Here is a 22,812-nt window from a genome sequence, read left to right as displayed (position 1 = left end):
AGGAAGGGACCGGGTTCTCGCACGGCTCTGTGCTCGGTGCTGTGCTTGGGCACCACCCACGCTTCCTTCATCTTTACACAACCCTGGAAACAGCACAACTGCCCCCCATGTTGTAGATGAGTAAACTGAGGCTCCGAGAGGCCAAGTTATTTGCTCTGCCAAGTTATACTGAAACAAGATCTGCCTCATTTAAAAAGGAAAACAAAACAAAACCCAAAAACCAAACAAGAAAGAGGAAGGAAAAAAGGAAGGAGAAGCAGAAGGAGAACAAGGACTGCCAATGCTGCTCTTCCTATCTAAGTGGTGGCCCCGGACCAGGGCACACAGCAGGTGCTCGTAACAGTTTCAAATGAAAGACAGGCCTGGAGGCATAAAAGGGCACAGCCAATCCTGAGGGGGGTGGGAATGAATGTCTTTAAGCCTCTAGTTTCTGAAGCACACTGACCAGGCATATTTAGTCTTCCTTTTTAAAGCTTTAATTATGGAACCATTTCAAACACAGAAAAAGCAGACATCAGTGACCCCATCACCCAGATTCACCAGATGTTCATATTTTGCCATATTCAGTTCAAATGGTTTTATATTGAAGTGATGCAGACATCAAAAGAAAAGCCCTCACCCCACGCTATCCCCAGAGGTCACCACCATCCTTAAAGTTGGTTACCCCTTTCCTGAGCATTTGGCATTGTTTTGCGTTTTTTAACTTTCAGAGTGTTGGTATCTCACTGTACCCTTCCTTCTACAACTTGACTTCCACTCCATTATTATGGGTTTTTATTTTTTGAGTCTATGCTGACACATGTAGGTCTAGTTCATTCGTTTTAGCTGCTATATGTTATTTTACTGTGTGAATATAGAAGTTTATTTTTCTAGTCTCTTATTGATGGACACATGGGTAGTTTTGATTCTTTGCTGTGTCATACAGTGCAGCAATGAAACCCTTTACACACATCTCCTGGTGTACTCATGTGTCACATATAACCTTTATAACAACTGCAGCGTGTTGGAATTTATGCACCCCTACGTGACCCCGTAGAATTGCTTAATGTCGTGGAAGCTTGGTTTTCCTCATCAGTAGGCTGGGGTAATAAAATAGTATGCATTTTGGTGACCATTTGGTGCTTTGGCAGAGATGAGATGCATTTTGCAATCCGTAAGGTACCCATGAATATCCGTGGTTTGTTATGCAGATATTTGGCACTCAGGATGTACTGCACGCCCTCCCACGCTGGGACACCGTGCACAGGCCCATGGTGTGCTCACGTGCAGACCGGACGGTCTGAGAGGTGCAGCAGGAGCAGGAAACATAGAACCTGCTCGTCAACGGAGCCCGGAGTGGTGGGAGCAGGCACAGCTTCAGAGAGGGAGGGGTACCGAGCTAAGTCCTCAAGGGACCAGGAGGCAAAGGCAAGCGGAAGTGGGAAGGGTGGAGGGATGGCCCAGACACAGAGAGCAGCAAACGTGAAGGGATGCGCTGGCGCAAGAGCAAGTGTATCCGTGCACAACATACGAGGTGGGGGCGGGGGGGTGAGGACAGGACAGAGTCTGGAGAGGCAGGCAGAGCTGAGATGCCACATCCTAGGTCAACAGGGAGCAGCTGAAGGATTTGAAGCAAGGGAGTGACAGGCTCAGATCTGCATGTTAAAAAAAAAAAAAAGCGGTCTGAATAAGCTCTGGAGATCTGCCATTCAACACCGTACCTTCAGTCAACAATAGTGTACCGTGCACCAAAATTTGTTAGGGGGGTAGCTCTCATGTTAAGTGTTCTTACCACAACTGAAAGACCAGGTCTGGCTGTAGCATGGAGGGCATGAGGGGAGGGGCTGGGAGACCAGTGAGGGGGCGCTGGGAAGCCGTGCTGGTGAGACACGGTGCTGGTGAACGCAGGCAGTGGTCCTTCTGAGGCCATCACCCCGACTGTGTGCCCCCCCTCCACTGACAACACGCAGCAGGGGGCTTCATTAGGAGGGACAGATGGACCAGCCAGCTGATAGAGCCTCACCTCCAATTCAAACAGTGTGTCCTCATACACCCCAACCAGTCCCCTTCTTGGGGTCACTTATCATCTTGCAAGGCACGAGCTCTCAAGTCTCTGGATGACAGAAGCCCTTTTGGCATCTCGGTACCAAAGGCATGGCCAAGGGTCCTCACCATTGTCCCATGATGGGGGCCAGTATCCAGACAGCATGGATGCCATGTGGGGTGACGGGAAGGGGAGGACAAGAGGGGCCGCTGGTTAACACTGCATGGCCGTGTCTAACATTTAAACATGTAATATATAAAATGGGACAAAGACACAAAAGAACTGCCCCAGACCACCATCTCTTAAGGGGGGACTCCCTACCAACCCTAACTCTGAGTGACAGTACTGCCTTGGAAGCCTCTACCCTCCGGGCAGTGGCATTGTCCCTGGTTGCCCAAGAGCTAGGCTAAAAGCCCTTGCCATCCACTCTCCTAGCATCAGTCCTTCCCTTTCTAGCACACTCCTCCCTTTTAGATTTATAAGTTTAGTTTTCGTACTCCTTGTTGGGCTCTAAGCTCTGGGACAGAGGGACCAGAACCGCATCTGCCTTGTTCACTGTAGTTTCCCTAGTGCGAGCACACAGTCTGACTCAAAACAGGCCCCTCCAGGACTATCTGTGAGTAGCGTCAACAGGATGCACTGGGGGAGGGGAATCGGATGGAAGACGCTCAGATTTCAGAGGCCTGGAGACAGGAGAAGTGTCTTGCCCAGGTCACAGGAGGGGCGGTAAGAGGTCAAGGCTCCCACTCGGGACCTCTGAGGCTCAGTGCAGGCCTTCCCACTCACTACACCGAGCCGAAAAGAGGCTGTGCAACAGACCGGCATGCCCCAAAGACAGTCCATGGAATGCTGGTCTCAAAAGATTCTAGTGGATAAAACTGTTCTGTAGTTAAATAAGCGTGGCAAACTGAGTTAAACAAAATGAAAAAAAAATTTTCTTTGCCATTGGACTTTTCAGAGCCTTTGATATACTAATGTGCATGGGAGTCTTGGCGAAGGTCACAGGCAGTGTTCCCGCATCTAAGTGACCGAGGAATTGTGCCTGGGATGTAGTTTGAGACCTTTGGCACCATCCCCCATCTGCTCGCCATGGTTGTTTAGTGAACATGGCACAGCACAGAGATTTGCTGCAACTTTTTGGGCAGCGCAGGAAAACCCGATCTCACAAATGGAAATAACTGCAAACCCCAATATATAAATGGGACGAAAACAGAACTGCTCGGGTTGAAGGTTGAAGGGAGCCTGGAGATCCCACCTGGCTGTCCCTTCTCTGCTGCCATGCCAAGAACCCTAGGGTCCTTCAGAGCCCAGTTTGAAAATCACTGGTTACACAGCTCTCAGTACAGGTGACATCGGGAGACCTGGCTTCTAGTGCCAACTCTGCCATGAACTGTTTTACCCTGGGCAAATCTCTTAGCCTCACTGAGCCTTGGTTTCCCCGTTTACACAATGAGTCTATTGGATGGGATGCTTTCTGGAGTCCTGAACTTTAATCTCTGGTGTGAGGAGGACTGTGATTCCGTGACTATAAAGTTCTAATTCTATGATTCCACGCTTCTCGGATTCTGAGATTTCATGGCTTAATATTCCGATTCTGGAAGTGCCCCCAGCCAGCCAGGGCTGCTTCGGCACAGTGGAGCCCAGGCTGTGGAAACCAGAACTCATGACCTGCAGGGCGCTGCCCGGGAGTGCCGGGTCCCTGGGGAGGGCTTGCCCCATGCAGGATGGAAGGGTGGGGTGGGGAGGGGGGCGGGGTGGGGAGGGCAGCGGGGGTGGAGCGGAATCAGCAGCTGCTCAGTGGGCAGAGCAGAGAGAAGGACCCAGGTCTCCTGACTCCTGCTCTATCTTTAGATCTCCATAGCAACCATCACCAGGACTCCGGAGGAGCTGAAGGCAGGCTGAGCTGGCTGCCTGCGGGAGGGAGGGGTGTTTGTTTCCATATCTCTTTTGCTCAGGAAAGGACTCTTGCTCTTGAGACAGGGGAAGGGAGACAGAGAGTGAAGCTGTTTGCAGTAGGAAAGGCCTGGGCCCGATACGAAATAAAAGTAATCCAGGGCCCACCTTGCTCGGAGAATGTGATCAGGTCACAGAAGCTGAGACTGCTGTGTCAGGCTTGAGGCACTGGAGGTACATAAGGCAGGTTCCTCCTCCAAAGAGCTCTTAGCTACCCCTACGCTCATTCCCTAGACATTTGCAAGCAACATATCTGAGCCAGTCCTGAGGCCACAGCAGGGAGACACATCTTCCTGGGAAAGCAGACTTTTGAACAGACTTTTACAGGGCAGGGGCAGATGGGGGTCCCCAAGCCCCCTAATCTAAGGAACCTGGGACGCTCCTCCTGTACCTTCTCCTGCCAACTCCTATCCATCCCACGGCTTAGCATGGACCTTTCTCCAGGGAGCCCTTGACTCCCAGGCTGGTAGCTCTCCTCCTAAGAGCTCCTGTGGCCCCATCCTCCTTCTACACAGCAATATGTCTGCCTGAGGGAGTTGGCCACCCCGTGGGGTAGATGGGAGGTGGAGGTGCGCAGAGGCAAAGACCTTCCTTCACCTAGGTCACCTGGCCAGTTAGCGGCAGGGCCAGGCCTGCTCTTCATGTTTTCTGACTCAAGTCCGTGCTTCCTCCAGTGTCCCAGTGGCAGAACCCTGGCGAGGGCTAGAAGAGGAAGCAGGAGTCCTCGGCCAGGCCTGCGCACAGCAGGTACCTGGCCATGTCCTTGGTAAACTCTGCTGAGCCACAGACCAATGCAAACGGCTTTCTCCGACAGGAGCCAACCAGCTCTTCAATCAGGTCCTGGGCCAGGCGGCCAAAGCGGGTCTTCTCCCGGTAACTCCAGGGAAGCTGCTCCGGAGAGTTCTCCTGAGACAATGAGAAATAGTGCAGGCGACTACTGGGAGGTCTTCAGAGTTCATGCAGCCAGTATGGTCTACCAAACCAGGAAACTGAGGCAGAGGCCCTACCACAGGCCAGGCACTTCCTGGCACTGGCACTCTGATCACCCTCATAACAAGCGTGCGGGGGGACGGTTATCCTCTCCCCACAGGTGAGACACAGGGAGGAGGCACACCCAGGGCACAAGAGGCAGGCCCCACCAATTCTCACTGCTTCCCAGGGGCCACTGCACCTGTCACTCCAGGGGGATGTCTTCTCCCCAAGATTGTGGGTCTTTTTAAGGTTGTCTGCCACCATCACCCAGGGAGTACAACACGTGTTCACCTGTCTCATGAGGTTTCAGTGATCTTACTGAGCGAGCGAACACTTAACTGGGCGGTCACTCTGCGCCTACTGTGGTAGGCCCTGGGATGTGGCAGCTGCTCTAAACAGTCAAGCTTCCCGGCCTCACTCTGGCTGTGCGAATGAGGGATCCGAGGCAGCAGGGCCTTAACCCAGAGGGGGCTACTTCTCACACAGAAAGGCCAGAAGGAGTATTCCGGGGCGTAGCGTGCCCGAGTGACCCAGGCTGCTCTTTCTGCCCCTCTAGCTCCACCTGTGGCTTACATCCTCAGGATCACGAAAGAAAAGCTCCACCCTCAGCTTATGTGGAGGAACTTCTCTTTTCTAAATGAACATTTTGTCGAGATACACCTTACATACAGAAAAGCGCACAAATCAGTAAGTGTATGTAGTCTGAAGAACTCTAACGGAGGGAAGAAACCATGTAGCCAGAAGCGAAACACCCAAAAACAGAACAGGACCATCACCTCTGCAGACCCTATTAAGGTGAGCTTCTAGTTTCTGGGGAAAGCAAAGAGACAGCATGGAGAAAGGGGGTTGGAGTCCAAGCTCTGCCACCATGTTCTAGCCGAGTGACTATGACCTCTGTGAGCTACCGTGATGAGCACAGGCCTCTGCTCTCAGAGGTACTCACAGGGCCCTGGAGCCCGGTGCCACAGAGCTCACCTGACCCCACGGGCCTTTCCTAGGACAGCATTGCGGTGCTCACGGGGGATCCTCTCTGATGATCTGGACCTTCCCGTGCCCCCTCCCAAAGAGCCACCCAAAAGAGCCCTTGAGGGTAGAGACCAACAGGGCCCACCGGCCTTACACCTCCCTGCCACTGCCCAATCCCCCCCGGCTAGTTAGGTTTGGCACAGCATCCTTCCTCCAACCACACACCCAAAGATGTGGTGGGTCTGGTTGTTGCTCAGGTGGGCTGCGGGGCCTATAATCAATGATGGTGAGCAGGGTAGGTACCGTCAAGGAAGAGAGCCCAGGCTATGACAGCAGAAACGCCCACGCCAGTCTTGGGACTCTAGAAAGGCTTCCGGGATGGAGTCACACCGCAGCAGGGAGATGTGAGCGGGGAGTAGGCGTTAGGCGAGGAAGAAGGGAAAAGTGCTCCTGGAAGGGGGAACAGCGCCAGCAAAGGCAGACCTGGCAGCCAGAAAAGCACGGTGCACTCACAGCCACGTGCAGACCAGTGACGCCAGGACACACAGGGCAGGTGAGCCAGGAAATGAGGCCACGTAGGCTGGTGCAACCATGTGGGCTTGGCTGTCATCCGGGGAGCAGTGGGGAGCCACAGAAGGGCTGAAAGCATGGTGGTGGTGTGGTCTGTGCCGCCCTCCTGGCTGCACGATGAAGGACACACTGGCAGGGCATGGCTGGAGAGGGAGACCGTTGAGGAAGCTGTGGCTGCAGCCTGGGCAGGACAGGGAGCAGCCTAGGTCAAGGAGGCATGGAAGGGCAGGCGGCACCTCCCACTCCACTGCCCCTCACCAGTCCCTGCCATTGACAGCCAGCCCCCTCGCCTGCCCAGCCCCAGGCCAGTGGTATCATCAAAGCCCTGGCCCAGGGCTGAAGACCCTTTATTGCTGGTCAGCTTTAACTCTGGCCTCAAGCCCAGGCTCAATGCCAGCTCCTCTGTGAAGCCCTCCCTGCTTGCTGCCAGCTCACACTTAATTCTCCATCAATTCACTGTGTTAGTTTGATCAAGGTTCTTAATCTCTCTGTGCCTTAGTTTCCACATCTATAAAATGGGCACAACAGCAGTGCAAGCCTCCCAAGATTATGGTGGGGTTAAATGACGTAACACACATAGAGAGCTTAGCACAGTGTCAGGCACAGAGAAAACACTCAGTGAAGCTATCCCTGTGGCTGTCTCCCCATATACAGATGAGCGCCTGGAGGGCAGGGGGCAGGCTGTCTTCATTTCTAAATTCTGTGGTCGGGAGAACAGAAGGCTGGGCAACAGCCAGTGACTCTGCCAGGTGCCTGCCTTCCTGCCGCTCCTGCCCGCTTCCTTGACCTGGCACTTGAGCAGGGTTGCACACCAGCCTTTGCTTCATTCTCCTGCCTCCAGCACCTCCTGCGGCTGCTAACGTTCACCAAGTACCACACTCTTGATGTTCATGCCACTGAGCATTCTGTCCCATGGACGGGCCCACAGACCCTGGCCACTGAGGATCCCAGGACTCCTGGTATTGCGAAGGGAAACCCAATTTCCTGACACCACCTCCGCCACTCAATCATGATGCTGAAGATTGGCTCAGTCTTTAGGAACGCTCCCAAACTGCCTCAAGTAGGAAACTGATGGGAAGGGTGCTCCAAACTACTGGGCAGTAAGGCTGACCCTGAGCAACACATAACAGAGGGGAGGCCCCAGCAGGGAACCCCAACCCTGGGGTGAGAGAGAGAAATAAAGCTATAGAACCAGGGGAAGGCAGATGACCAAAGGCAGATGACCAAAACAGCTCAGGGCCTGGCTTGGAATAAGGAACAAGATGGCCCCCTCCCACAATGGGCCAGAGGGGAGGGCCCAGGCAGGGTGGCCATGGAGGGAAGAAGGAATCAGAGAAGAAGAGGTCAGGAGGCGGAGTTGCTTCCAGTTCAAGTATCTGAAGCTTGGAGAGTTTGGAAGCAGCTTTCTCGCCATGCAGGGCAAAGTGGTGTGGTAGGGGCCCTAATAAATGCAGTGAACCCAGATCCAACTTACTCCACCAACTGTTGATGGAGTGCGTGCCTGGCATTCTGCTAGGCACCGAGGAGAGCACGGTGATCCAGACACATGAGCCTTACCCGAAGGAGCTTATCACCGCGGTCTGGCCCACTGCGGGGACATCTGCGGTCTGGCCCACTGATTCCGTAATCAGGCCCTCAGCACATAAACCTGGTGATGCCAGAGGGCAGACGGTAGGCAGCAAAGCATGGCGGGGAGGGCTGGAGCTCAGCCCTGACTTCGCCCATCCAGCAGCATGGATGAACTAGCACCTTCACATCTGAGTGTCAGTTTCCTCATCTACTCCACAAACATAACCTTCCTTGCCAGGCAGGTGGGGATTCCCACTGGTGGCAGGGGGCAGGGAGGCCCCAGGGGATCCTCAGGACAGCTGCAAGGGGAAACCATAGTGTCCATCAGGGAAGGAAGTCACCATGCTGGGCTCACCTGGCTGAGTACAAAGAAGGTACGGACATTCCAGAAACGAGCTTGCTCCTGGAGGAAGGTTTTCAGGTAGATGCCCTCAAAGGTCTTGAAGCAGCCGACCAGGGTGACAAAAGTCTCATCCTCTGCATTGTCTGTTATGCTCTGCAGGACAGGCACCATGGGGGCCAGGCCAGTGCCCGAAGCCAGCATGAGGAGCTCACCGTACTGGGGGACAGAATGGGTATATGACAGACGTCAGACCACCCACCTGCTCTAGGGACTTTTCTTGGGCTTGCTTCAACTGCACAGCCCTGCCCTTCCTGGGGGTCCCACCCATCTGAGCTCCCTCTCAACATCCTCCAAGAAGCCATCCTTGCTTGCGAGGTCTGTGGAAGAGAAATCATGCAATCGGGAGGCTCTAAGTGGCTTTGTTGCTTTCCTAAGCCAACTCCACAGGACTTTGTTTGCACATTTCTCTTGACAGGTAGCCCACTACCTCCGAAAGCAGTCTGTTCTATTATAGGGTGACTCCCCTTGCTGGTGAGGTCTTTCTGCCTCACCCTGAACAGAAACCTGCTCCCACCAAAGCCTTGTCTACCACCCCTATCCCAGCTCTGCTCTCTGGGCTGCCTTCCCTGCCCCAGGGCAGCCCTGTAGAGATCTGAGGGCCCCAGCATGGAGGCCTCCTCTTCTCTAGACTGAGATACTGACTATACATAAGCACCCAGCATAGTGCTGGCACAGAAGTCCCGTGCAACATGTGAGTTTCTTCTCCAAGAGTCCCCAGTTTCATTGACCCAATCACTGACTCCATCTCCTGGCTCTAGATCTCTGAAGTAAGGGTGATCTTCTTTAAGATCAGGGCTTTAAAGGTTAGTGCCTGACCTATACAGCAAGGTGGTTTGTCTCCTTCATTCTAGAGATCAGGCCTCTGAGAATGCAATCCAGGTTTTCACTAGCTTTATCGACAGCCAATGCATTATCACACTTCCTCAAGTATCAGTCATGCAGACCTGGGTATAAATCCCCAGCCATATGATCTGGACAAATGCTTTCAGTTCTCTGGGCCCTGGTTTCTTCACTGGTGAAATAAATGAATGAATGAATAAGTAAATAAAATAACAGCACCTCCCCACAGTAGCACGTGTCTCAGGATGGTTGTGAGGATTAGACAAGATGCCATCAGGTGCCTGGTGTGGACCCTGGCACTCAACACAGTTCCATCCTGTCCCTCACTGAGCCCTGCTGCCGGCTGCCCCACCGTGTTCAGCCCCCCAGTCCTGGGCCTGCCGTGTTCCCCCTCTTTTTCCCATCACTGCTCAGGGTCTCTTCTGGAAAGCCTTCCCCAAGCCAGTAGCGTATGAGGGATCCTTTCTTTGCATCCCCACAGCTCTCTGTGCACCCTCCTCATGACACTGGTCACACTGTATTGTCACCATTTGTGTGTGTGTCTGTCCCCCCATCACACTGTGAGCTTCTGGAGGACAGGGCCTTGCCCGACCCACCTGTGGCCCTGGGTGGAGACCTGCAAACGTCTGCAAGGAACACACAGGCAGATGCTCACGTACCAGTGTCACGGCTGCTGTGGTCACCGTCTACCATGAAGACCCCTGCAGAGCAGCACAGCAGGGCCAGGAGGAGGGCCAGAACAGCCCCACGTCCCCAGGGGAGCAGAACCAAGCCTTAGCCAGTTTCAGTGGTGAAATGTTTGTGTGAGATGACAACTCGTCTTCCTCACTGCCTGGCTCTACAACCTCCGTGGACAGGAAGTACAGGGGCTTTGCAGGGGTGCCTGAGAGGCTCCACCCAGAAATGGTGGGCAAGACAATGTTCATTGTGGGGCACCTGGGTGGCTCAGTTGGTTAAGCATCCGGTTGTTGATTTCTGCTCAGGTCATGATCTCACAATTTGTGGGTTTGAGCACCGCATCAGGCTCTGTGCTGACAGTGCGGAGCCTGCCTGGGATTCTCTTTTAATCCCTCTCTCTCTACCCCTCCCTGATTTGCATGCACACATGCTTTCTCTCTCTCTAGAGAATCCCAAGCAGACTCCGCACTGTCAGCATGGAGCCCGATGTGGGGCTCGAAGCCATGAACCATGAGATCATGACCTGAGCTGAAGTCAGATGCTTAACCAACTGAGCCACCCAGGAGCTCCTAAAGAAACTTAAACAAAAAAAGACAACGTTCATCAGGGGTCCCCTCGAGGTCAGGAGGAAACAGGGACAATCCTGGTCTCTGCTCTCAAGACCTTGGGGGACACAGAGACACCCTCAGCTAAAATGCAAGGCTGAGCATGGTTTGTACTAGAAGTGCACTACAGAACAGCATTAGCACATATACACCACGTATCCATAAAGCAGGGGTAGCAGTACCTAAGAGGTGTTGTGAGGATAAAGTAAAATTTTAGCACAGCAAGGGCTAAAATCAGAGCCTGACACACACGCAGTGCCACACAGGTGTTTCACAGTATCATTATACACCAATACGTGTGTGCGTGTGCACTTGTATACACACCCGTGTGTGGAAAAGGAATTAGAAGGTCATCTGCCAAGATAGTAAGGCTGGTGTGTCTGGGTAGATGGCCTACAGGGGTTCTTTACTTTCTTCTTTTTGCTTTGCTAAATGGTTGGTTGGTTGGTTGGTTTTTGGTAATGTACAAGGACCGTATTTCTAATAAACAATAAAAAGCTATTTTTATATTAAACAAAAATAATGGAGAGAAAGAAAGGATTCATTCTTTTCACTTGTTTTTGTTTTGCTTTGTTTCCTGATCATAAATGTAATAGATGCTCACTGTGGATAACTTGGAAGGTATAATGAAGAAAACAAAAATCACCCATAATTCTACCACCCAGAGCCACTAACATTTCATTGCATTTTCTTTTTTATATTTTTTCTGTGCATTTAAACTTAGTTGCCCAACCTGTTGTACATTTGGTTTTACACACAGTGTTTGTCACCAGATCTTACAGCGTAAGCACAGACCATCATTTATAAACATAATTTAAAAATCCAGGATAATAGTTTATCAAGTCCCTGTAACCCAGTGTACCTAACAGTTGCCCCGTTGTTGGATATTCCGTTTCCTCCAATTTCATGCTATAATAAAGCTTCCGTGTACATGTGCACAACAGACAATGTTTGCATTCTTTCCACAGGACAGGCTTCCAGAAGTGGAATTACTGGGTCTAAGGATTTGAAGATTCTTAAGATGTGGTACACGCTGCCCAGCTGCTTTCCAGATATGCACCAACTGATGAGAAATTATTAATTCATCCTGGGCACATCAGGTAAGGATATAAATATGCCAGGAAGATGAGGGGAAGACCCTTCAGGCTGGGAAGCAGTGGGCTCCCGAGTGGAGAGCCATGGGGTGTAAAAGGAGTAGTCTCCATAGTTTTGTAGCTGGAATGTGAGAGTGGAAAGATACCTGAAGATCTGATGGTACAGGAGTCCTGAGTACCAAGTATGTGAGTGTGGATTTTCCAAGCAATGGGCAGCCATGGACAGTTCTAGAGCATATGCAGACAATTTTGTTTCTTAGTGCCTATTCTATCTCCTCCCATGTCCAACCCCAAAGATACTCTTGGAGTTGAATGTGGGCTCAGGAAGAATGGCACAGTGCAATTCTGCAGCATGAAACATGAAAACCGTGGTCCTGGGGCTAAGCCAGGAGGGGTCTCCTGAAGACTCAGTGTGCTGGCACCAACCTGGTTTGGTTTATAGAAGAAGTCTCCAAATGGACCTCGCCAGAAAGCGGTGTCTCCTGCGCTCCAGGACTCGACGTACCGGGACATCAGCCCAGTCTGGTAGCACTGGGAGCAAACACATGGAGACCTCACTGGGACAGGCACATACGCCCAATATAAACCACATCAGCCACTAATGTGCGGCCCTTCCAGCAGGCCAAGTGCCATATGTGTGTTATCTCATTTAATCCTCCTAGTCACCCAGGGTTGGTAGTCATTCCGTATTTTCAGATGAGGCCCAGAAGCTTATCCAGAAGGGAAACGGTGAGGCTGGGATAAGAACCACAGGACCGACAGCCTTACCTTCAGAGGTCTCAAACCCACACAACTACAGGGACCGTATACGTAGCATCACTGAGTAAAGAACTAGGTATGAGATGATTAATGGCGACTGACACTCACTCTCAGTATCAGGGAGACAACACAGGGAGGTGGGGACTGTAGTAAACTGGTGAGTGAATGAATGCTCCTTCTAAAGGAGGAAGATACTTTGCAGACTCCAGGATACAGTTTGTCACATCTTCTGATTTTCCAAGAGGGGCAGGAGACACAAATTTTTATGTAAAATCACCTAGTTTTGAAATGTCAGAGATCAATTCTAATTTTTTAAACACTGTACAGGCCCAAACCAAAGATAATTATGTGCCAGTTTATGTAGGCCGCTCATTTGCAACCTCTTCATTGCCTGTTACTGTGTCCTGGCTGGATGAGAAAAGTGAAGGTTGTACAGAGGACTCCTTCACGGGGGTGGGCAGCCCACATTTCCTGGGGGCATGCCCACTCTGGGTCTGGCACCATGCTGGGGCTGCAGGGAAGGCAGCTAGACCGTAAGTTCCATGAAGGCAGCCGGAGTCTGAACCATGGGAAAGACTTAATAAATATCTCAATGAATGAATTAATCAATCCAGATCCAGGCCCACCCCTTAAGGAGGTCACAAACTAGGAGGGACCGAAGTCTCACACATACACAAGATAGAGACTACCTAAAACCCCATGAAAAGGACAGAGTGCTGAGAGAGCCCTGAGGAGGTGCAGTCACTTCCAATGGAGTAGGATCAGGAATGGCTTCCTGGAGGAGGAGGCATTTGAGCTGAAGCTTGCAGGCTAGGAAAGACTGCATTCCCTGGGGATAGAAGCAGGAAGGCAGAGAGGATTCTGGGCATCAGGTGTGGTGTGGTCAAGGGAAGGACAGTCCAAGACACAAGTGTGAGGAGGAGGGGGAAGCTCTGGTAGACAGGACTGAAAGGGTGTCTTGAGTGAGATTATAACCAAGCTGGAAGGAGATGGAACTTTGGTCACCAGACACGCTTTGAAGAGCCCACAACTACCCGTGGGAGCATCCCTGACTTCCTCGGGCACCATACGCATAAAGCAAGCAAAGTCTTCAGCTCTCCTGCAAGAGGCCTGGGAGGGAGGCTACAGTTCTCCACCTAACTTGCTGGAGACCTGTCTCCAGCACACCTGTTTTCTGGCCCCGGTCTTGGCGGAGGCACAGCCCCAGCTGGGGCTTTCACAGCCCTACCGCACAGACAGCACTCAAGGAGAAAGGAAGGATTCTTCCATGTCTCCAGCACCCACCCAAAGCCTGCTCGATACATACCTGTTAAACAGAACTGACACCGAACTTCTGTTCTTCCACTTGGGATCCTATTACCCAAGGGGCCTTGGGACAGTGACATCATCACTCTGAGCATCCGTTTCTTTATCCGTAAAGTGGGATAATAAGATCTGCTCTGCAGGATGGTTATGAGGTTGAAAGGAGATGAGGAATATAAAGAGCTAGAAGCAGTGCCTGGTGCCCAGAAGGTGCCTGAGAAATGAGAGTTTCTCCTTCCCATCCACATGGGAGGTAAACCTAAAAAACCCGCCTGCCTTCCCAATTTGCAAAGACATTTTCAGCTCTTCCCAGCCAGTGGCTTAGGGATAATTAAGCATCTCTCTAAAGAGAGGCTTTCCGGTAAACGAAGGAGAAAATTAGCCTTACAGCTGGGACAGATCCAGCTGCCCTGAAGAATGGTCTCCAGGCTTATCCTTTCAACAGAAACACACCCAGACAAGCAGCTTGGGGAAGCAGGCCATTTGGAGAGGATTTGTGGAATCTCCCAGACAAACAGTTGCGTGGAGAAAGGATCCCATCCAAGCTTATGTGTGAGGGAATAAACACTCGGGCTTTGACTGAAGTCAGGGAAGACAGGAGCCAAGACAGTGCTGGGGTCCTGAAGTCAGGAGGCTCACTCACCAGCCACACTGCTTACTACCTGTGGAGGCTTGGGTCCCCCTGGGGTCTCAGTGTGCTTGTCCATGAAAGGGAAATAATAATTCCCGCCCTACCAGGGAGATAAAGGATGTGAAAGCAATTCTTAAATATCAGTGTTCCCTGGGACTCTGTTTGGGAAATAACGATGTAGATGATCAGGTTGACTTGTATAAAACTACCACTTCTGTTAAGTCAAAAATGTTAGAGTATCAGCAATTTCACACAGTTCAACCTAATTATTTTTTCCACATAATTGGACCTTCAAGCCCTCTTATGTACATCTGGCACCCAGGCCTTGGGTCTTGCGGGGAAGGGGGGATTTGTACCCAGCCCATTTTGTTCAGCTCATCTCTGCCAAGTGCCCCACCCACCTTGGCTGCTCCCACGAGCACCCCTCCTCCTACCAATCAGACTGGGTACAGTTCCCACAAGACCCTGCTCTGTTTCACACCTCCCTGCCTTCGGTTAGCTGTCCCCTCAGCCTGGAATGCCACTCTCTACCACCGCCAATATGCATTTGGTCTTCAAGGCCCAACTCAAATGCCCCAGCCCCTGTCTACCTCCCTGAGAGGTGGTCTCAGGTTAGTTCAGTTCACAAGGTGCTCCATATCCCACCTTCTCCTGCTTGCCTCCTGCAATTCCAGGACAAGTGACTGACAGTTCCCCAAACTGTGCCTCCTTTGCCATTGTATGTGTTGTTCCCAGCACTGAGTTTCCTTTCCACATATCCCTCTCAGTCCTCCCCTCCTTAACTTCAACATACAGCTCAAACTCACAGCTTCTGCTAGGAAGCCCAGCTCCCTTCCCTGCAGCCCCAGCTGCCCTGAATTGGATTGGGGCCTTCTGTCATGCCATCTGTCATATCGTAGTGTCCTGGCCCCTTGTCAAAGGTGGGCATAGTATCTGACTCATCTTTGGATCCCAGCTACAAGCACACAGTCAGTACCAAATGACTTGGTTCCCCCTTCCCCTGGGTTCAGTGCTCATTCTCTGTGAGTAGGTGAGAAGAAACAGTGTTCCCTTTCTCAGTCTGAATGTCCTTTTCATACAATCTGTCTCTGTTGGTGGTCCAGCAGCCCCTCTTCCCCAGAAAAGAAGATAGGAGAAGGCTTCCTTCACTGTCCCTGCCCTTTCCTCAAGCCAGCCTCCTCCCATGTGAACACCGGCTTTTCCCACATGGGTTGGATCTGCCCCATCCCAACCAAGCTGCCAAATGGAGATCTAGTCCATACCATCTTAAGAACATCTGTGTGGGTCAACTCACCTTGATTAAAACTTCAAAGTATCCTTCCGCGTTGGCAGGGCTGATGGGCGTATAGGCTCTCTGAATTTCTAAGTCATCCACTTTCCCTCTGAGAAAGAGAAGTATATGGTCAGGCAGTCAGCCCGTCATTCAACAAACCCTTGTAGGTACCTACTCTGTGTCCGGCTGATGAAAGCTAGGGCCCAGTCATCCCCAGTGGTCCCCACTGAAGGTGGAGCAGAAAAAAGGAACACTGGGCTCCCCCGCTGCCACTTGCTGGCTGTGAGACCCAGCCAGGATCAGGTCCCTGATCCCTTAGTGGTCCCTTCCGTAAGGTGGAGACAACCATGCGTGTCCCTGTTGTGTGGTTCTACCAGGATTACAGATGGGAAAGTCTTCAAATAGTCCACTAATGATGTGAACTGCTTTGAGGACATCACTGTGCTTTTTCCTGACCTCTTCTTTTTTAATTAAATTGAATTAATTTAATGTTTATTTATTTATCTATGAGAGAGATAGCGAGTGGGGGAGGGGCAAAGAGGGAGAGAGGGAGACAGAGAATGCCAAACAGGCTCCACACTGTCAGCGCAGAGCCTCACATGGCGCTTGAACTCACAACCCAGGAGATCATGACCTGGGCCAAAATCAAGAGTTGGACGCTTAACTGACTGAGCCACCCAGGCACCCCTTCCTGACCTCTTCTTGACCATAGAATGAGAAAGATAAAGGCTAACACTTATGGAATGCTTACTACCATGTACCAGGAGCATCAGAATCAGAAGGATGCTCGAAGGTGCCCTAGTCCAAGGCTCGACCTATGATGTTATCAAAAAGGGTGCTGGGATGATATCATGAGTAATAATAGCAGCCATATTGCATTAAATGCCAACTGTGCACCAGCCATATAGTATGCATTATCTCATTTAACAAACAATAACCCACAGGAGGAAACCAAGGCTAAGGATGTCACTTGCCTGAGGTCACACAGCTAGAATTCATCCTTAGCTCTGCCTGACTCCAGAGCTGCGTTCCTCACATGACACCTCAGAGCTTCCCAGAAGCACCCAAGCACTCCCCTTTTGAGTCCTACTGTGTGCAAAACTCTCTTCTCAGAGATATGCATGGATTAAAAAGGCCCCATCGAACTGCATCAAAAGCAGGAAGATAGAAATATTCAATAAGTGCTTAGGGAACAAACAAGGAAATAATAAACAGAACATACGGCGTGGCATGGACACAGAGAGCACTGTGACATCTGCTACCACAGAGGTAAACACTGACATGCTACAGATGAAGGGACCACTCTCATCCGGGGAACTCAGGAGGCCTCCTGAAGCTTTTGATACCCTCCTGGGTATGAAAGAGGAACAGGCCACTGATAGGTGAAAGTGGGAATAGGAAGGAAGTAATTCCAGGCAGAAGGAACAGCCTGGGCAAAAGCTCAGAGGTAGGAAATGCAGAGCAAGCCAGGAAGTGGTGAGTGGATCATGAGGCTGGGGCAAGGCACAAGTGTGATGGAGGAGTGGGGAGAACTTGGTGGGGAAAGAAGCTGGAGCTTCAGGGAGCTTCCCTGGAACCCAGCAGGTATCCGAATGGGAGCGACAAGGTCAGCTACACATGTTAGGAATGTCACTGGAGCGGCAGAGAGAGTGGAGGAGAGGGGCCAAGCTAGGGGCAGGAGTTCTGGGCATCCCTATTTATGGATGGAGGGCTGCATGGGGCTGCGACTTGCCCCAGAACCACTGTGACAGTGAGCTTTAACCACAGGCAGCCAGGGCACAGGCCAGATGCACTGGACACAAACACCGGGGGTCAGCATGAGGCAAGTGGCTGGAGTGTGACCAGCAGTAAGACATGCTCTCCTCGTCTCCTGGCTATTCCTTCTGTCTGCTTTGCTGGCTCCTTCCCCTCCTGCCAATACCACGGGTGCTGGAATTGCCAGGCTTGGTCCTCTGTCCTTCTGTCTTTCCATGTCACACACACTCCCAAATGTCATCCAGGTGCAGGCCGATGATTCCCACACTCACATCCATAGCTCAGATCTCTCTGCTGAGCCTCAGACCCATATAGTCAACTGTCTAGCAAATGCCTCCACCTGGAGGTCCCAAAAGGGCCTTGTCCCTGGGCAGGTCAGGTCAGGTGGAGCATGGGGTGGGGATCAAGATGGGGGGAGAGGGCAGAAGTAGGCTGGGAGGAGGAAGGAACTTCAGAGGAGTGGTAGAGTGTAGCTGGGGAGCCAGGCTGTCTGGATTTGAATCCCAGCTGTGTGATCCTGGGCAAGTCCCTTATTCTCAAGGACAAGTGTCCTTTCTATCAACTGGCACTAATGTTAGGTTAATACCACAGGCTCTAGAGCCAGACTGCTCGCCTTCAAAATCCTGGCCCCAACACTTCCGAACTGTGTGACCTTGGGCAAGTTACTGAACCTCTCTGACTTCAGTTTCCTCCTGAGAATGACAATGGTACCTACTGCACAGGGTTTTGTGAAGATTAAATGAGTTCCCTAGGTATGAGCACACAGAATTGCGCCTTGGAGAGTAAACACTATGAAAGTGTTCACTGTTGCTGTTGTTGCTACTAGTTAATATGAAAACACAATCCCAGAACCCTTTGAGTCAGGTACCACTATGCTTATTTTAAAAGGGATAAATGGAGGCATGAGGGAGGTTAAGCAAGTTGCTCTAGGCCACACAGCTAGCAAATGGCAAAGCAGGGCCTCAAAGCTTTGGCCCTCCCACCATCTGAGTGTACCGTAGGATGAGGTGCTGTCCAGGCCGCAGGCCGAGCCGGCTGTTCCTGGGTAGTGCAAACCGAACACGGTAAGTGTCCTTGGTGAGTCTGTCCACGGCACTGATGCGGAAGGCCAGGAAGGTCTCTGGGTTCAGCTTGGAAGGGCAGCTCTGCAACAGGAAAATATCCAACAGCTAGGACCTGGGATTCAACAGACACGCAAGCATCCACAAGCACCCTCCTCACTCTCCGCAAGGACAGGCTATTTCTGCCGGTAAGTTTTCTGTACAATAGAGAGTAGTCCCACCTCACTGCCCTTTCATGCTCTGATCTAAGAAGGCCCGAACATTTCACACTGAGCTCACCCTGCTCTGAAGCCTTCCATGGCTCCTTCAGCCCCAGGATATAAAGCGCAGCCTCCTCAGCTGGGCACTCCAGGGCCCTGTGGATGAACGTCAAGCCTCATTTTCTCTCCCCTGCATCAAATGCCAAACCTTTCTCTATTCTCCCAAGAATACCCTGCTGCTTCCTATCTGGGAGTCTTCATTTGCTCAAGCTGTGCCCTTTATCCAGAACACTCATCTCCAATGTATGAAATACCTATTCATCCTTCAAACCTGCTAAAATTCAGGTTTGCAGAATTTAGAAACTGATGGGATCTTAAGATGATTCAATCCAATATCGTTATTATCCATGTGGGGAAACTGAGGCCCGAGTGGTAGTGGCTTACTTGTCCAAGGTCACACCCTGAGCAGGAATTCAAATTCACGTCTTACGTTTCAGTCCCCTGCCTTTAACACTCCATCTACCTGCACCTCCTCTCAGAAGCTTTCTATGAATGTCATGACTCACAGATCTCTCGCCTGTAAAATGCCCAAGCCCCACTCACTCCTGGGACTACCCCATGCCCCAGCTCAGGGTCAGGCTTTGAACTTGGATCTGTCTGCTTCCAGTGAGCACACTCTTTTCTCTCTGCTGTGCAGAGTCAGGGAAAGCATCTCCACACAGGTCCACCGTGCAGGGCAGAGGCCAGGCAGACGCTGCCACTCTGGCCCTCTTATCTGAGGAGCAGCCCTCCCTCACCTGTGACTCCTCTCCACTCAGCAGGCTCCTGTCTTTGCTGGCTCGCGCTGCCTCCCACCTCGCCAGCTCTCGGTGATAGAGATCAAACACACAAGGTGAGCAGCCACTGCCACAGCACTGGGAGGGCAAGGGTTCCACGGGCCGAAGCTGCAGCCAGGCTTCCTCCTCCTCCTCCTCCTCCTCCCTCTCGTTCATCATCCGTGGGGCTTGGGTGGCCTGGGAGGGACAACTGGGTGTTCTTCCCAGAGCAGGTTTGACTCTGTGAGGCCACAGGCCCAGGCCCGCTCCTCCGTCAGCCTGAGAGAGGGAAAACATATGGGTTATACTCTGGTCATCCCTATTCCTCCTATTCTCCCTGAGGCCTACAAGTGCCAAACTCTGTGTGAGCATCGGGACAGGGATGAATCAACCCTGAGATCTGCTGCCTGGCAGGGGAGGCAGACGGGACACAACAATCAGAACTGGCAACCAAGGTTTCCTGACTCTTCCTGTGCTTTCAGTGCTGGACTAAGCACTTTACACAGAAAACCTCATTGAATTTAAAAAATATTTTAAGTGATAGGGTGTCTGGGTGGCTCAGTCGGTTAAGCTTCCGACTTCAGCTCAGGTCATGATTTCATGGTTTGTGGGTTGAAGCCCCGCATCAGGCTCTGTGGTGACAGCTCCGAGCCTGGAGCCTGCTTCGAATTCTGTGTCTCCCTCTCTCTCTTTGCCCCTCCCCACTCGCACTCTGTCTCTGTCTCTCTCTCTCTCTCAAAAATAAACATTAAAATAAATAAGTAAATGATATTCAAATGATAAAACACAGTACTTATGTATAATTTAGTAATTATAGAAATTATTAAAAAGGAAATTAAAATGTTTAGAAAAGAACACCTATGTAACTACAACATGTTCAAGTACAAAGAGCCTTGCTAGCAACCCAGAAGCCAATCATGTGTCCCTTCCTGGTGACCTCCCATCCCCCACAAGGTAACCATCATCCTGACTTTTGGCATAATCATTCCCTTGCTTTTCCTTAGTTTTGCCACTTTTGTGTGCAAACTTAACCACTGCAGTTCAGCTTTGCCCGGTTTTTACCTTTATGTAAACGGAATTATACCAACATATCCTTTTCTGTCTTCACTCAGTTTCTGTCTTCACTCAGGCAAGTCACCCACCAAATTGCTGCGTTTCATTTCATCTTTATAATGAGGCTAGCACTAGAGATGTCATTTTATAGGCGGAAAAACTGGAGTCGAGGTGGGGGGCGGGGTTTGTTTAATAACTTACCAAGGTCACATAGCTCCTAAAAGACAGGGATGTCCCGTTTCTTGGTTACCAATCACCTCCCACAATTCCTAACCTTTAAAACCTCTTCAACTTTTCCTGCTTCCCATGTCCATTTACACAGGGGCTTCCCATGGTCCCAGAGGATGTGCTTCCAGCCTCTCTCTACACCACCCATCCTCACACCTGCCACTAGCTCTTATCACACCAGTCTCCCACTTAAGCAAGCTTTAACGGCTCCCCATTGCCTACTGGCTCGAATCCAATCCTCTTGCCTGGTGCCCCATGCTTCTTCTGATCAGAACTTGTCCACATTCTCTTACCGCTTGGTTTTAGAAGGGCAGTCCCTCTGTGTGCAATACATCTTTCTCCTAATTTCTCTGAAATTTTGGTTTCAGAAAATTTGGTTCTACTGTTCGTGAGCTCTATGATTTCAGGAGGGTTGAGCAGGCTGCAACCCCCTTGAGGGCAAGGATGGTGTCTTATTCTTTCTGTATTCTGCCACCAAGCACAAGCCTGGCATATGCAAGGCTCCAGTGAATGGTGAGTGCTCATTCAGTTTATAAATAAGGTCTGGGAGCCAGGTACAGTGCTAGGTGCTGGGATACAACAGATATAAATAGGACATGGGCTCTCTACATAAAGAGATAAAGCTTGCAGTCTAGCATGGTGTTACATCAATTCAACTCATTTTTATTTTGTGCTATGGACCAGGTATGTATTGTGAGTGAATGAAGTCTGGAGCCCTCTTTATGCTTTTTTTTTTTTTTAACTCCCAAAGTTTTTGCAAGATAAGTGAGATAAGTAAAAGCTCTGTTACTGTAAACTGCAATACAGCATGAGGGTTATTCCTATCAGTATTTGCCTTAAACTTACCTTCTCTGCGTCTTAATTACCCTACCTTCTTTGATGTTTTGGAAATCGGCAGAGAAGTTGGCCAAGTCCACCGTGAACTTTAAAGATCTGGTTCCTGCCTGCTCCTAGCCTCTACCTTTCCAGTCTAAGAAGCATTAACTTTAAGCCAGGCCTTGACACCTGTTGTTGCCTCTGGCGAGATGACCTTTGGGTCTTCCTTAAAGGTCACCTCCTCTCAGAGGCCCATCCTGAACCTCCCCTTTCTCATGCCTGTCACATACCCTATTTGTTTCCACTATGTATTGATTCATTTACCACATATTTACTGCTGTTCTAGGTGCACGGGATAGAGCAGTGAGGAAACAAAACCCGCTGCACTCATGGAGTTTACATTCTAGTGGAAGAGAAGGTCATCAGACAAGACCCAAATGGAAAACACGGTATTTAGTGTTAAATGCCAAAAAGAAAAATAACTGGGGAAAAGAAATAGGAAATATACATGCGTGTTGCAATCGCTTATTTACTTTACTTGCTTTCTGCCCATAAACTCTTCATTCCATAGCTGTTTTATTCACCAACGCAAACCCAACGCTCACCACAGTGCTTGACCAACACCGCAAGCATTTGATAAATTGGTGTCGGTGCAAGGAGCAAAGAACATCTCCATAGTTCTGGGCTAGCTTCTAGGAGGCAGATCGGGAAACCCCAAGGAAACGGGAGGAAACTAACTCCCTCTTGACGCCGGGGAAGGGACGTGCAGTCGGATGCGGCGCTGGTGTAGTGGACAGGCTCACTCTCAGGCTCAGCTAGTGGCGCCGGTGAAGGCGCAGCAGCAGTGAGAAGTGGGTGGTGAGGCAAGGAAACTTCCAGCGCACCCACTAGGGGCGGGAGCTGTGCGGGCGCCCTTAGGCATTTCGATCCCTATTTTTACAGTAAGGGACATTGGGGCTCAGAGGAAAGTGCCCTGCCAAGCGTCAGCTGTCCGTAAGCGGTCAAGGTTACCTTAAGTTCAGGTTTGAAGTACTGGTGTTCTACTCCTAGTCCTATGCCAGCCTCTACCAAAACCACTCACCTACACACCCGCGCCTCTCCTCGAGAGGTTACTCCAGGTTCCGCCCTCTCCCGGGAGGCGGGAAGTGCCTAGCGGGTCTCACCTATGAGAAAATAAAAGTGGCCTGAGGGGTGGGGCAAGGCAGGGATATGTTGAACATTATTGGTTGAAATGGATGCCAATCAT

The 22,812-nt window shown here is 51.0% G+C and overlaps 1 protein-coding gene across 5 annotated transcripts; it reads right to left on the bottom strand.

The window, feature by feature from the left end:
• Positions 1-453: 453 nt before the first annotated feature.
• CYB5RL (cytochrome b5 reductase like) lies at positions 454-22,707 on the bottom strand. 5 transcript variants are annotated; one of them, XM_060625897.3, is made up of 8 exons: positions 22,648-22,707; positions 19,452-19,748; positions 18,390-18,538; positions 15,660-15,747; positions 12,100-12,204; positions 8,409-8,612; positions 4,728-4,882; positions 454-1,634 (listed from the first exon to the last, which is right to left on the bottom strand). In XM_060625897.3, exons 2-8 carry the CDS (start codon positions 19,647-19,649, stop codon positions 1,379-1,381), a joined length of 1,155 nt encoding a protein of 384 aa, XP_060481880.3. In that variant the 5' UTR covers positions 19,650-19,748; positions 22,648-22,707; the 3' UTR covers positions 454-1,378. The 5 variants fall into 5 exon arrangements, 4 of the variants coding, with proteins under 4 accessions (XP_060481880.3, XP_060481881.3, XP_060481882.3 ...); XR_009607981.3 differs by having other exon boundaries at positions 1,542-1,634; positions 2,003-4,882; XM_060625898.3 differs by lacking the exon at positions 12,100-12,204.
• Positions 22,708-22,812: the final 105 nt, after the last annotated feature.

Source organism: Panthera onca, chromosome C1 (genome assembly GCF_046562875.1).
Source record: "Panthera onca isolate mPanOnc1 chromosome C1, mPanOnc1 haplotype 2, whole genome shotgun sequence".
NCBI lineage: Eukaryota > Metazoa > Chordata > Mammalia > Carnivora > Felidae > Panthera > Panthera onca.
This window is presented reverse-complemented; position numbering and strand designations above follow the sequence as displayed.